General features: G+C 34.7%; 1 protein-coding gene across 1 annotated transcript in view; it reads left to right on the forward strand.

The window, feature by feature from the left end:
- LOC141729563 (unconventional myosin-VI-like) overlaps positions 1–16362 on the forward strand; it is a 41910-nt gene that overhangs the window by 14989 nt on the left and 10559 nt on the right. The window contains exons 9-18 of the mRNA XM_074544268.1: positions 627–665; positions 2300–2393; positions 3707–3837; positions 3950–4027; positions 4944–5073; positions 5828–5918; positions 7145–7295; positions 8660–8868; positions 8960–9139; positions 16167–16270. Coding sequence (XP_074400369.1) covers positions 627–665; positions 2300–2393; positions 3707–3837; positions 3950–4027; positions 4944–5073; positions 5828–5918; positions 7145–7295; positions 8660–8868; positions 8960–9139; positions 16167–16270 — 1207 coding nt within the window. The remainder of the gene's footprint in view (positions 1–626; positions 666–2299; positions 2394–3706; positions 3838–3949; positions 4028–4943; positions 5074–5827; positions 5919–7144; positions 7296–8659; positions 8869–8959; positions 9140–16166; positions 16271–16362) is intronic.

The raw sequence follows: 16362 nt of genomic DNA on the forward strand, positions 1-16362 counted from the left end.
TCTGATTATCCTGAAAACCTGACTGCAAATAATAGTAGTATTACAGGCTTTTCTCATCACAGTATATTTGAATGTAACCTCAGCAAGTGTAATTTTTGTCATCAATAGAGAATTAAAAAGTTGGAAGTTTGGAAATAGAAATAGATCATTACAGGTAAATGTTGACATAACATTAAAAAAAAAACCCAGAAGGAAAGCCTGGGAATATACTTTGTGTTAATTGTGTAACACACAAATAATGCTTGTTATAGATTAAATTTGGGATTTCACAAAATTTCAGTGTTTTTTAAAAATGATTGCTGATTGGTCTAATTTTTTATATAATTTTATTACACTGTCATTATTTTTTATTTTCCCAAAAGGACGTGCATGCTTTTTGTGATAACTATGTTGTAATAAGTGACTAGTCCATGCAGTATTGTTGTGCAATTAAATACAAGCAATTTCCTCAGGGCCATTCATGCACACTTGCATGATTTTGTCTATTAAAATTGGTGAATGTTTGGTTTATCAGTTCTGTCTCACTAACAATGAGCATGCATGCAGTAATGCTGTACCTCTATTTGGTGTGTACATTTCTGTTCATGCCATGGTAAGGCTCTTGAAATACCTGTTTTCTTTTACAGACTCAGTTAAATTTGCTTCTTGAGAAGCTTCACAGCACTGTAAGTATATATACAGATGAAGGTTCACAGTTTTCTGATGTAAAACAAAGTAGATAATCTCAATATTAGGGCTTACAATAAATGTGATTAGTAATTGCTTTGGAGTTTGCAGCTACTGGAACATCTTCTTGTGCATGTAATGGTTATATATTTACTGGAAAAAGGAAAACCAACCACCTTCAAAAAAGTTGTAGAATGAAAGTTAAAAAAACTGAATAAGCAGTATGAAATCTGTCTGTGCTGCAATCTCCTGTTTTGTCTCTTTTACTTCTTTCTGTGCATTGATTATCATTGATGACTAATTTATAGAAAATTTAGAAGTGTTTATTAGAAGTAAGTAATTTAAGAAATGCTTTATTATTAATTATTGTTTTAATGTTCCATAAAGTCATTAAAAATATTTTTTCATTTTACTTTTTTTGATAGGCTGTAAATGCACAAGTGGTCAAGGAAACTGAGTCCCCTAATGAATATTTGTTAATTTGGCTGATATGATTAGATAGCTTGTGAAATTCTCCATGTACAACATGCCATTTTACTTTAGAACGTGGAATTGTAGGAACACAGTGCTGTTTCTCTTGACCACAAGTTCTAACCAATTATAGATATTAGGTTATGCTCTGTCAAAAAAAGAATAAGTGTGGAAAATTAAGGGAAACAAAGGAGTGGGGTGCTTGGAGTATAGCCAGCATATACAATTTTACTGCAGTCATGAGACTGGTCTGAAGGTGATCTATTTCACCCAGAACATTCTGGAACTGAAATACAGTCCAGGGAAAAAAGTGTGTGGCCAGGCTTGCTGTACTCTTGAGTTTAGCTAATCTGTGATTGGGGAGATATTGTTAATGTAGAGTTCCCTTGGCAGGTGCTGTCTCATTCTCAACTGAGAGATGGAAAAAGAGAGAATATGCCACAAATCAGGCTTAATACTATGTTTTCTCAGTCCCAATTTTGTTTTAGAATATGCAAAGTTGTCATTAGCAGTCACCTGTTAAAGGAAAATCTGAATAATTGGGTGGTGCTCGGCAAAATGTTATCCTTGCTAAATGTCAACTCATCAGAGAGAGCAGTGGTGTAGCACTGTAGCACACATGGTCATAGCAGAGGAGCAGACTGGAACATCAGGGAAGGGAGACTGCAGCTGTGAGCCAAAGGAAGTTGTAAAAAGTAGAAGTTAAGGGTCAGGTTCATCTGGCATGATTCTGATGTCAGGAGTCTGGTTTGCTCATGTGAACTCTGGGGAATTTTAGTGTTGTGACTGTGGAAGATATTGAGGGTAGTAGGATCTAGAGTCATAAATCATAGATTATATACATGTTAAGAGAACAGTTGAGTGAAAATTCAACAGAATTGAGGATCCAATTAATGGTTTTAGCATTGAGATCAGTTACATAAAGACCAAGATTTCAGTGCAAAACTGGTATATGAGAGAAAAGGGTGGGGTTGGGACTTGATTACCTTTAAGGCTCACTTCAACCCATTAACATTCCATGATTCTATGATAATGTCAGCATTTCTCTTTTAGAATACTATTATTTTTATCTTCCCCCCCCCCCCATAAGTCCTAATTATTTAACCATTATTTTAGGAGTTTTAAAAATCTGTATTTTGCTAACTTCTTGCTTTGGTCTTAGGGGTCGAGCTTTATTCGCTGTATCAAACCTAATCTAAAGATGACAAGTCACCACTTTGAAGGAGGACAGATCCTCTCTCAGCTTCAGTGTTCAGGTAATGTATGCCTCTGATATTTTTCCTTCTGATTTTTACTTTGGTGGTTAAAAATTACCGTAAGCTTTAAATATGTGGGATGAAAGCAGTATTTCCTTGCTTGATCTGTTTTCTAGAAGATAGGTTATTTATGCCTTATAAACAGCTATTTAGATTTTTAGTGACTTAGCATTCATTTTAGAAATAATTCATCTGAATTGGCATTAGGACTCTTCTTGCAAAGAAGAGTTGCCCACAGTATTAATAGGGCACCAGTTCAGTCCTGTAGGTTTTAGAGGCAGTCACTGTTAGCTGAGATATCTAGTAATTGATGCACACCAGTGTTCTTTGATTTTTTTGATACTGTGATTGAGTTTAATTATACTACTTTCTCAAAAGCTTACTTTCTCAAAAGTTTCTTCATATCACTATTAGCTTGATTTGGAGCTGAACACCTAACATGGATGAAATGCTGCATCTTTGTTATTCTTGAAATGCTAGATGCTTTCCAAGTGTATAGCTTTATTTGCTCGTGCCCCACTGAACTTTTTGAAAAACAAAGACAGTATAAACAAATTAAATTTCTGTTGAAAGCAAGTATGCAGAAGATTAAGTTTTATGACAGCAACCACAAGTTAAGGTCTAACTTAAAATCTTACCTGCAGCCTCCGTGGATAAGAATATGTAAAATAGGGGTAAAAGCTGGTATAGCCTGTGCTGCTGAAGTAATTTGAATCTTACTGACAGTGTCTGGGATTTACTGATACCCTAGTTGCAGCCAAAATGTTGTAACATTATTGGGGACATTGATGTTACATCCTAGCAGCTGATACTTTGTACTTCGAGTACACTAAATGTTCTAGCACTGCCCTGCACATGTATTTGAGGTTGTATCTGCACCAGGTCTCACAAATACCATTCACATGATTGAAATAAATGCCTGGTTGGGCATTGTTTGGTGGTTTGGGGTGTAGATTTGGGTCTTTTCGTCTTCCCTTTGAAAATGAAATTGTCAAATCTGCTGAAAAAGAAAAAAGATTTTGGAAGAAATATTAGAAGAAAAATCATATGGATGATTGAGTGTTACTTACTTCTCATATAGGGAGAAAACCTTATGGGCTTTTCTCATGTGTTCAGTATTAACTTTTTGTGACTGATCACATAATCAAAAAATGCTACAGGCTTGATCAAATCCCAGCTGAACTTTGTGGTTTAGTCTCTGAACAATGTCTTTGAGTCTTATGTCATAAACCTACTTACTGTTTATCATAAAATTCACAGCTTAATTTGCATGTTACTGATGCCAGGTTTTGTGTATGTGTCTGTGAATTTAGGGATGGTGTCAGTTCTGGATTTGATGCAAGGTGGTTTCCCGTCACGAGCGTCATTTCATGAACTGTATAATATGTACAAGAAATACTTGCCTGAAAAATTGGCTCGACTGGACCCTAGGCTTTTTTGCAAAGTAAGAAAATAATTCTTCTGTATCATCCACATGAGAAAATATATTGTGATGTTGGTTTTCATGTTTCTTTGAAGGAGGCAGAATTTAATCCTTTCTGGTTTCTGTGTTTCAGGCCCTATTTAAAGCCCTGGGACTGAATGAAAATGATTACAAATTTGGACTAACCAAGGTGTTTTTTAGACCTGGCAAGGTAATCTTTTTCTTGGAGTTCATGATTATGAATCTTAAAATAATTTCCATTTGAAAAGGACATTTGAAAGTAACATTGTTTAACACATTGGTAAAAGTGTGGCCAACCTAAATAAGGTTGCCCAGGATTTGTATAAATAATTTTGTTCATTTTCTTTGAATAAACCACAAAATTTGTATGGATACAATTGGGTTTATAGTCTTGTTGCTGATGCTGCAGTATTTCTAATGCAATGTTTGTATTCCAAGAATTATGTTGACTTTTAAAAAGATGAAGTCAGAGCCAAGAAGAAATATTTTCTAGTAAAATCTGTTTATAACTGAAATCTCCTTCTGTGATTCTGAACATTGCTGCTTCTATTCAGAGTAAGGAGATGAAGTTGAGAGCTATTGCGATGACAAAGGAAAATTATTGTAATCCCAGAAAAATGTTCTTCCTGTCTTATATTTACTGAAAAGCAGAAGTGCAGGATTTTCAGAAAACGTTGCCTTCAATGGGAAACTTATACAAAGGTTAAAAATTGAGAAGTGCTTTCAGCTTTTTTTTTTTTCCACAGATACATAATTAGATGTGTTTTGAAGTTGTGGAAGGCCAGAGTTCATCTCCAGGATGTATAAAAGCAATATATTTTTAAAAATTTTGACAATAAGTATTTTTGGTGTTTAGTAAACGGTTATATTATTCAAAATGCCAAGGGTTGGACGTCCATACAGCAAACATATAAAAAATCTGCGCTTGTAATTTCTGTTATCATTAAACAACAAAGTGTAAGAAAATTATCTGCTGACTTTAATTGAAAGCTGATATAATGACATACAGTTTATATAAAAAATTTTAATTCAGCCTGATCTCAAACAATAGTATCTAACACTCTCTGTCCTGCTAATATGTAAAACTTGTTTTAATTGCCATTTAGTTTGCAGAGTTTGATCAGATAATGAAGTCTGATCCGGATCACTTGGCAGAGCTGGTTAAACAAGTGAACCGCTGGCTTATCTGCAGTCGTTGGAAAAAAGTTCAATGGTGTTCTCTCTCGGTGATTAAATGTATGTGGCTTATGTTTTATTAACTCAAAATGTTGGTTAAAAATACAGCAAAGCAATTAATAACACCTTGAAATGTGGCCAAGGACATGTATAGCAGATACATACTGAACTCTGAGTAACTGATTTCAAGGTTGGTGGGATTTTTCTTGAAGTTACTCTGCTGAGTAGTAATAAGGTGGTGTGCAATAGAGATTGGCACTTGTGGTGTGCTTCAGAAAAGGTACCTGGGAGATTGGGAAGGGTCTGATGCAGAATGTCAGCAGTCTCTGATAACATGGAGGGTGAAAACTGCATTAGAATGGGGAAGAAGAGCATAAAGGCCTTATGCCAGTGCACACATGGCTGTGCATTTGGGCCAGCACAGTCTGTGACTGATTATTATTTGTTGCTGTTTATAGTGAAGCAAATAGAATTTCTGAATTCTTAGGAGATTTCAGACATCATAGATTGTAACACTAAAATCTTGGGTGTGCTCTAACTTTTAACAAAAGTTACTGGTATCTGTGAATCTGGAGGGGTGTATGAGTGTGCACACATTTCATTGTTCCTGTTGGATTTGGGTGGGAGCCTCTGTGCCTGGCACAAGATTGTGAATTCTGCTATTCTGTTTCTTAAATGTTGTGGTTCCAATATACAAAAAGCTCTCAAGCACACATAGTCTGCATACAGTTTTGTGACATCAAATGTATAAGGAAGATAGTAGTTGTGTTAAACTGTATAAAACATTAAGATTCTGTCTTATGTGTGTTTACAGTGAAAAATAAGATAAAATATCGAGCCAGTGCCTGCATTAAAATACAAAAGACTATTCGTATGTGGCTTTGCAAGAGAAAGCACAAACCATGGTAAGAAGATATTCCTTGGTTGAAGGAAGTATGTTTTAAATAATATTTTCTTGGGACTGTAAGAGGAGGTTTACTTTATTAACTAAATCTATCTGAAATCATAGAGTGATGCTGAGTACAATTGAAGGAGACTCAGAGGTTCTGTGTTCCTTCACTCTTTTCCAAGGATGCATAGACTAAATCTGAACCTTTCCTAAAGATGTTTCTTTATCTCTTTGTTCATAAAATCCTTCAGTGACAACCTTGTTTTTAAAAATTTTTTATTAAGTCTGTCTAATTTAATTTAAGGTCGTTAATTGTTGTCCTTTACAAGGTCACACCTTCCTTCCTTTATAGGCTCCCTTTCATTTTTATCTTAGAAATAATAACTGTCTTATCTCCTCATGAAATTAATTCCATTATCTGATTGCAGGGAATACTGATGGAAAAACTACTTCAGTAATTAAGCTCTGCTGACACCTTAATGTTCTTTGACAGAGACATAGCTCTGTTCTAGTTGTGGGCCTCATAAATTCTTTTACATCCTTTGAGAATTATGTTTCATTTTGAATCTTGGCATTTCTGACTTTTTTTTTTCGCTAATTGGTGCTCATCTTTAATGATTTGATTTTGTTTCTACTTTTGTGTGTTGATTTGCAAATCCCAGTATAGTGATATCTGTTTAGGAAGGTTGTCTGCAGATTTGTAACTTCTGTGTGGGGCCTTCAATAGTGGTTCTTAAAAAAACTCTTGAGTTTTCCTGAACTCCTCCCCAGCCTTGCTTTCTCAATCCTTTGGGGTGTAATGATGGTGTTCATTCTGGGATGTAATACTGTGTAGTAGAGTTTTATCTGATTAATTCTGTTACTGCTCTTTGAATAAGTAGCGCTACTCAGCCTTTATCCTTTCCAGTTAAAATCCTCTAGTGGATACTAATAATCATTAGTATCCATTTATTATTGTGAGAAAAACAAAAAGCCAGCCCAAATTAATTCTCAAAATAAAAATGCATTTTTCCATTTTGAGCCACTGTTTGCTAAGTAATTTTAGTTACTGCTTGGAAAAGGCTCCATTGCTTAGTTACTTGATGTGATAATGTTCAAATTTCAAAGAAGAGGGAGAGTTTTGTCAGAAGGCATAACTTCTCTCCCCATCTACCTTTTGTACATGAGTGATTTGTGGAGTTTTAAAAGTATCACCATCCAAAATTATTTCAAATAAGCAAATAAGCTGTCTTACCTTCACAGCATTGATGGCCTGATAAAAGTACGTACACTGAAGAAGAGACTTGATAAATTTAATGAAGTAGTAAGTGCTCTGAAGGAGGGAAAAGCAGAGACAAGCAAGCAGGTCAAGGAGTTGGAGGCTTCTATTGATGCATCAATGACCAAAATTAAGGTATGTGATAATAATGAGAGAAAAAGTATCTTTGTACTGGAATCTTTTAAAAGCTTCATCTAAAGGAGAAGGCCAATGCATTTTTTTTAACAGAAAATATACTTTAAAATTGTGGTCTTAATTTTCAGTCACTGGGTAATTCCTGTTTAAAACTATTTGTAAATATAACTGAAGTGAATCCTGAAAATAGGTGCGTATGACTTTGGTATCTGTGTGTCAAAATTGGCACTGAAGGTTTTAAAGAAAAAATGCATGTTGGTATTACGAGACAAGTGCTGTCAATAAGTTGTTTGTTGCTTTCACTATTGGAATACCAATTACCATTATTACCATTATCAGAATGCCAATTACCATTGCCAATATTTTAACTTAATAAGGGCTGAAACAAGGCATTTATCACAGACTAGAGACATTTCCAGTTATGAGGTTTTTCAAACTTGGTGGTAAAGAGAATTCAGCTTGTTGATTATGCTTCAGGTCTGTAGTCCTCTCTTTCTTACCACAGAATCACAAAGACAAAATGAAGGCACACTGGCATTTATTAATGTTAGAAAAAGTTTGGTTTCTTGAATTCATATTTCATGCAATATTATAGCTTTCTTAGTGTGCCATATTAAGACTTCTCTATTTAAAATCGCTGTTGAAAAGATGGTAGAGTTAACCTATCAGCTTAGGATTCTCTTTTCTAATGAAAATTATAACATGTGATTATCATCATGATACACTATCAGAAAAGGTCAGCAAATCCCCATATTGCAGTTTTATTAGTAAGATGTGAATTGTAAAATGAAATTAAATTGTACCTGTCAATAAGGTTTGAAAACGTGTCTAGCAAAGGCTATTTTTGAAGCATTTTCAACCTGTAATTTGTTACTAATAACTTTTTAGAAAAAGTTAGTCACAACACAGTGCAGTATTTTTTCTGAGTGCTAGCAGAAATATTAAGAAAAGCTATTTCATGTATGACATAAAAGCGGAGCTGTAAATAACCACTAAAGAAGATAAGAGCACAATGCAAAATACACTGGGAAGGCTTTAATTTCCATCCTAGCATGCTAAGAATTAATTTCTGTTGCTTAAAACTGCAAGATTTAAAATGTGAAGGTATGTTTTGAAAGGAAGTTAAGTTAATTTCACTGATGATATGGAGATGAATTTGGATGGTTTTATAGGAGAGGGGAGAGGAATGGGTCCTCAGGATTGTAGAAAAAAAGGGAAGAGTGGACTCAAGCTTCCCAGCTCTGAGGTGTATATATGATTTAAATATAGTGCTCAGTGATCTCATATCACTTAATATTTTTAAGTATGTTCTTTCAGAAGTGAAGTACAAATAAAAAACAATTACCCTCTTATTATTTTTGCAGACCACTATAATGACTAGAGAACAGATACAGAAAGAATATGATGCTTTAGTTAAAAGCTCAGAGCAGCTTCTGAGTGCACTGCAAAAGAAGAAGCAGCAAGAGGACGAAGCAGAGAGGCTACGACGCATCCAGGAGGAAATGGAAAAGGAAAGGAAGAGACGTGAAGAGGAAGACCAAAAACGAAGGAAGGAAGAAGAGGAAAGATGCCTGTGAGTCTTGAATTTGAATAAGTTGCTGAATAAGCATTTTTTTCAAATACTGCTCATGTAGCATTTTGGTTTTGATTGGGTAAGGCTAAAGGTGTCCTGTTCTCAAACAGGCTGAGATTGAGGCTCAGCTGGCTAGAGAGCGAGAGGAGGAGACGCAGCACCAGGCCGTGCTTGAACAGGAGCGCCGTGACCACGAGCTGGCAATGAGGATTGCCCAGAGCGAGGCAGAGCTCATCAGTGATGAGGCACAGCTGGATTTAGGTTTGCGCAGGTATGGAGTCAAGGAGTTACATTTTCCTCTCTGTGCTTTCTTTTCTCCCCATCCTGCTCCCTTGGAGAAGACTATGCTCTTGTTTGGTTAATGGAACTTTGTGTTCATTAAATGGAGCTTTTAAGTCAGTATATTGGAATGTTTTTCAAATTAAATTTTGAAATTTGTTAGATTGCTTTTGCTTAGACTTTCTTCATTTTGCGTCTTGCTACATCAGTGATTTTGTAGGTGCTTGTGGACATGACTGCAGGTCTCTTTCTTTTTTTGAGTTCTAACAAGGATGGCCAACTTAGAATTCTGATTTTTATGACTCATTTAAAGTAGGGAATAGAATTTCTTCAGTGGTAAGTAATAATAAAATACATCTTTGCTAGGTCTTGATGGTGGTTCCATTTTTACAGTGAATTTGTGTGGGATTTTTTTTTTTAAAGAAGAAGCTCTCTTTAACTGCAGAAATAAAAGTAATTTCTGGGCCCTGACTGGTAAGTTTTTTCAAGTGGAATGAAAATACCTAACATAGATGAGTTCAAATGTTAAGTGTTAGTCTTGTTTTGTGTCAATTTTTGATGTGTGATAAAATGAGCTTAACCTTTGATACACAGAACCACACTGCCTGTCTGCAGAGCAAGAACTCTTCATGTGTAAAAGGTGATGTCTTAGAAGCAACTTAGAAGTTCCAGTAAAAATGGTACTTACTGGTCAAGTTGCATGAAGGGACCTGTGAACATGGTCACATACTTGGTGACTTCATTAATATGACTCTACTCTGTTGTTGTTGTTGAAATGAGTGCAAGAAAATCCCTTGTGTTGCCATGAAATTTCAAGCTCCTAGATGTATTTCTTTTGCTACCCAAATTTCATCTAAATGTATACTTTTTTTAATAACTGTATGCTTGCTTGAGATAGGTGGGTAATTTTTTGTCATGTTCAATACTGACTTCTGGGAAGTTCCACTGAAATGGTTGTGTTTTTTCCCTCGGTACTGCAATAGCTGTCAAATTGTCTCTGACTGAGACTGACATGCTCCATTCACAGAATCAGAATGGTTTGGGTTGGAAGGGGACCTTGAAAATCATCTCTTTCCTGCCCCCTGCCATGGTCAGGGACACCTTCCATTAGACTAGGTAGCTCAGAGGCCCATCCAAGCTGGGATGGGGCAGCCACAGCTCCCTTGGGAAGGCTGTTCCAGTGCCTCACCACTCTCCCTGACTGGATTTTGGTGCAATACTTTAAAGGTAGACACAAAGTCACTCTAGTCTTGCAACCTGGCAGAGTTCTCTTAAAAATGAAAGAAGGGATGCAGTAGTCAAGAGCTCAGAGAATTCAGTAACTTCTCTGTCAGTGAAGCTCTAACCTCCACTGGGTTTCCTACTGCTCATAGGTGATTTTGGCATTGGTCTTTCTTGTATAATCCCAGAATGGATGATGAGCTAATTGTCATCATAACTCTTTGACTGCCAGTTTCTCTGCTGTGTAGCTAGCCCAGTTCTGCTGTGCAGCTGGTAGGTGACTGAAGACCCTTCTAAGTGTTTGGAAAGTACTCAGTGGTCTGAACATGTTAATATAGAGATGGAAATAATTTCTTGAGCAAGATAATACCTAAATCTAGAAAAGAAGTGATAGATTTTCCTGCTTACATGAGATCTTTTTTATCTCATTGGCAAATTTTTTCCCTTGTTTCCAAAGTCTACTTCAAATAGTTCATTGCACATTCAAAACCTGAACAGAATGCTTTTAATTTAATATTTGATTTTATTTTGGTTTGTTTAAAATCAGACTAAAACCTTACCCAGGCCCCAGTATCTTCTATTGAAATCAGAGGATTTTCATATAATTTCAGGAGTTGCCTTAAAGGTAGCAGCTAAAGAAATTTGGTGAAATGCAAACTATTGGTTAGAATAAATAATGTAATCTAATATTAAAACATAAAGTCTCAGGACTTCTTTTATATTATACCAATCAAAATTTTGCTGGAGTCTAAAGAAGTTATAGTCTACGGTCTTCTACATTTGAGACTGACATATTAGCATGTGATACACTAAAATCACTGACTTTTCTATAAGTATATATATCTTCCCTGTTAAATTTTGCTGTAATAAGATAAAGCATGTGTGACTTCATACTGAATTCATGCAGTATATTGCTTTTACAGTGTTATCACACTTCTGTAAAAATTGGTTTCATCCTTACATATTGGCATGAAGAAAATAAAGGTATTTTCCATTGTATGGTTGTAACTGTTGAGTGAAAAGAGGAAGAAAAGGGTGATTTTATGTGCTCAGTTTTAACAAATACGCGACACTTTTGTGTTGTCATATTTGAACTTGAGTGCCTGTAGTTTATTTCTTTTTTCCACAGTGCCTTGCTGTATTCACTTTCATAGCTTTCATAGATATTTCAAGGGGCATAAGTATTAACAGTTTTCTTAAAAAATATATTTGTTGGCTACTATCAAAGAAGAAAAGTTGTTTGTTCTGGCAGCAGAACCAGGATTTTCATTTGTGCTTATTCTGTGCTGGATCTGCTGGACCTCTTCTAGCTTTATCCAATTTTACTACTCATCCACAGTTTGAAAGGATGTGTAATATGTGATTTACTGCACCCAGGGGTAAATTAAAGTTAATGACTGGCAGTTAAGTAAATATTAATTTAGATAGTAAGCATCTGCTTTCAACTGGGTAGTTTTTATTCATTTATGTGGCTTATTGAAGTGTACAGTATGGCATGTAACATCAAAAGAAAGCTAGTCTTAGAAGAGTGTTGTGAGTGTATCTCTCCTGGGTTTTGCATTGGAACAATCCTATGTCCTAATTTAGCACAGATAGTGCTACCTGTGCTCACCTGTGTGTTTCCAGCACAGCAGTTACACTTGGGGTCTGTTCACAGCTTGCATGAAGAAGCACCCATCCTGTTCCCAGAGCAGCTACAGGAGGATTGCTGCTGTTTCTTGTGACACACTTATCCAAGCATGAAATACATCAGTAGTATGCTTCAAAGTCTCTGCTTTTGAAAGATTGGACAGGGGAGAAAGGCTGGGGGAAGCTTTCACTTGTACATTTCTTTTTTCCCAGATTATTATTTAAGTCATAACTGAATGAGAAAGTTTTGGGGGGAAAAGAGGTTTATATAATCAGCTAAAAATAATAATAATAAAAATTCTTAAGATAATAAAGAAGATGTGAGAGAGCAGGAAATGCTATGACCCACCTTTTCTTGCTTCAGATTATTAAAATATTAACTAGGTAGTAGTTTGTCTAACATTAAATGTCTTCTGTTTGCAGAGCCAATGGAACAAAGCCACAAATGACTACGTATGGCATTTTTTTCCATTTGAATGCTCTAATAGATAAAAGCCACATTAATTAATCAAAAGAAATTGATATTGTCTTCTTATTTACTAATACCCCATAGCAATCTTTGTTAGTATGCATCTGTAATTTCTAAGTCAATTTTTAAAGCCTCATATTCATTACTTTGCTTACATCTAATAAACCCTTTAATAACCAAATATACCAAATAACATCTATTCAAAAATCATTATATAATTGCTGTAAAGTTTTTAACATACCATCCATTTTTCACTGCCCTGTGTAATTTATTGTTCTTTACAGAATCAGGACTCTGTGTGTGTGTATGTGTGTCTGTCTGTCTATCTATCTATCTGTCTATCTATCTATCTATCTGTCTGTCTATTTTTGTGTGTGTGTCTGAATTGAAATAATTAAAAATAAGTAGTCGTTTCCTGTGCATTTAATTTAATTTCAGTTTGATTGTCAAGACACTTTCATGGTTATAAAGGCTGGTTTTATATCCATATATATTTGGTTTATGCTCATATACCAATTTTCTTGTAGGGAACAAATGGCCACAGAAATGTCAGAAATATTGTCTAGGTAGGTGAGAAGGTATAACACCAGTGAATCAATCATTTTCTAAAAACAAATCACACATTAAATGGGTTGAATTATTATGGAATTAAAAGTAATGGAATCTGGGGTTTTTTTTAATTATGAGCAGGTAACTAAATTATTTCTTTCAGATAAATTGCATTTACCATTTTTTCAGCAATTATTTCTTTGCTATTTTAACTTATTATATTGAAAAAGAATAAGAATTGTTCATGTACCCTGTAATTTTCTATAATTTCATTAATGCTTCTCCAGCTTTCTTCTCCTCTCACCTTTGTGATAAACAGATCACAAGGCTCCACATCTTTTAAAGGCATATTTCTACAGATTCAGCACAAAGCTAATGAAGCCATTTAACAGCAATGTAATTGTTGCTGCATTTAATAAGGAAATATGCTCATTAGAGTTCTCTTAAAATAAAAGTAGTTTTGAAAATTTCCATGGTAAGACCATATTAAAAACCCTCTTAAGATATCCAAACAAAATCTCCTTCTGGGATTTCTTGAATGATAATGTGAGATTTTATGCACAATGCAGAAGAAAAGATAAATACAGGTTTGGGTCTGAATATGCTAGTTGGTCAAATACTAATACTCTGTTCAAAGAAATTTTTGTGATTGTCTTCCATATCAGCAAGTAAATATAAAGTGTTTTCTGCAACTTGATGGTAGAAATTTTTTTTGACATTGATTTTGTGAACCTTACAGAAGAAGAAAAAATGTTTAGAGGTTTTGAAAGTGAATCTGTTGTTTAACAAGTTACTAAGCTATGTATGTATAGTTTGAAGATGCTCAGTCTCACATGTTTAATGAATTTTCTAGTGGTATCATGGATGATTGGAATGCAGCTGGTATAAATTTTTCTCCTGCAGTATTTTAAGAATAGGCATAAACCACATAAGGTGTAATTAAGGTAGCATGTGAATTTAAATGGCCATATTGTATTGCATATATTGACATAGTTCCAATGACAGTGGCCAATTTTTAATGTACAAAAAGATGAAAAAATTTTGGGGCCAGATCAGGCTCTGTGTTCTGGTCGGATTCAAAATGCAATGCTTCTCAGTATCTGCTTGTTTAAAAAAAATTGTCTCACTTTTCATACACTGGAAGCCTTTGACATGAGACTGGTCTTTTCTATTTTTAGTCTGAAAATACTGTTTATGATACATAACTCTCATATGGAGCAGTGAAGATGGAATGTCAAAGGTGATGCTCCTCTTGCTGCCAGACTGTTGTGCTTGAGGTCCTGTAGAAAACAAGCAAGTGGTCTTCAGAGTGCACAGTAGTACCCTAATAGAAAGACTAAGCCATTCAATTGGATTAGCATTCTTAAAGATTACTACAACCTAGTTCTGCTGTGCTAAATTAGGCAGCAAACTCTTAGAGTGGTGGGTAATGTTGCTAAATAAGGAAAATCCTTAGGATTTGTCAAATTAGGTTCAAAAAGGTTAGACACCAGGCAGTGCAAATTAATTATCAGGAATCCTTGATGTCCTACAGAATAGAACAAAATATTAAAGTATATATTTTGAAGAAGTTTGTCCAGTTATTTGTTTTACAGTCATGAGTAGTTCTAAGTCAATTTTTTACGTTTGACTTCTCAAACTCCAACTGGAAGCTGTGTGGACTCAGATTAGTAGTATGAGTAGACATTAAGCTGCTACTCCAACAGCAAGATTCTGTAGTTTTAATTATACTGAAGAGATGGTTCAGTTGTTATTAAGAGGAATGTTAGGTTTATTCAATGAAATTTAAATTGCATTTGTTATCACTGCTTTCAAAACTGCTGTATCTGCATAAAGAAAAAATTCAGGTTATAATAGTTTTTTATAACCTTCTAATTAAAAAAGGAAAATAAACATAAAACTTCACGGTACCACATGAGACCTTTATGGAAAAATAAATGTTAAAATAATATTCATTAGATTATACCTATTAATACTGTGCCTGTCCCACAAAGATATTACTGCACAAACAGACCTTACAATTAAAAAGCCTGTTTTTTCTTATTGCATCAAGAACTTTGCTACCTTGTTAAAGATTCTTTCTAGTTTCTTTTGAAGAAATTCCCTCAGATCCTGAAAGAATTCAATTTTTATTCTTAGTCATGAGCAGAGACTGGTAAAATCTCGTGTCTGCTCTTGAATTCCTTAGTGTTTAAAAGATGTGCTGATCATCACTGAACATTGCAGTGTTTTCAACTTATTTTATAAGCTGATAATCCACAGGAAGTTTGCTGTTCCTGAGGGAGAGTTCTTCCACTTATCCATACCACATTTCTTGGGGAAAAAATGAAATTCAGGCTTATGTTTATATCTAATGTTCGTTTCATACATGGAAACATTGTACCTTTTCCTAAAGATGATTGAGATTTTAGTAATAATTCCTCACTTGCATTCGCTGTTGACTCACTTTGACATTACCTACATGGTGAAGACCTTTTGCCTTTGGAAAATACTGAGTTTTGATGAGTCTTTTTTTACTGGTTAGCGTTTAGTCCGAGTGGTCTTTTTTACTTTGATGATAAATATCATCACTCTTGATGATCATGATGATCAATATCATCACTCCCAACTCAGAATAAATATTGCTGTTATTAGATGGCCAATATAGAATTAATTTGGTTTCTTCTCTCAAGTTAGGTTTTTGTCAGACAGAATATTTTCTTAAGGTTAGGAACAAGATCAATTTTAAATAGCAGAGGAAATGCCTTTTCTTCCTTCTCCTTGTTCTACTTCAGGAATATTTTTCCTTGTCTGTTTTTTGAATGGAACTAAAAATGTTCAGTCTTTGTTTTTTGCATCTTGGTTCTCACAAAGTAAAATGTACATCAATGTGGGATGAGATACTCAGAATATGTGTCTTTCTATACCTGAAAAATATCAATGACAATTCCTTTTAATCTTTAGGAGGCAAATCAGATTATGATATGATTTTGAGCATAAAATATATTTTCATTTTCTCTTGATAATTCAAACAACTTGAAAATACTATGGTATTTTGTCTGTGTGGTAATAAGTATGACGCATTAATGATCATGGGATCTCTTCCTCTTCTTAAAAAAAATCCTGTTTAATACTTGGAAAAAATACATATACATTTTAAAAATAATTGCAGGGGTCCTGCAGTGCAAGCCACAAAAGCTGCTGCTGGTACTAAGAAGCATGATCTCAGTAAGTGGAAATATGCAGAGCTTCGTGATACAATCAACACCTCCTGTGGTAAGTGTTTTTTTTTCTGAGAAAGAGCTCAAGTTGTAGTTATACGAAAAAGTGTTACTTTCTTCCTATAACAAAGATTAAAAGTTTACATG

The sequence above is a fragment of the Zonotrichia albicollis genome, chromosome 7, assembly GCF_047830755.1.
Source record: "Zonotrichia albicollis isolate bZonAlb1 chromosome 7, bZonAlb1.hap1, whole genome shotgun sequence".
Taxonomy (NCBI): domain Eukaryota; kingdom Metazoa; phylum Chordata; class Aves; order Passeriformes; family Passerellidae; genus Zonotrichia; species Zonotrichia albicollis.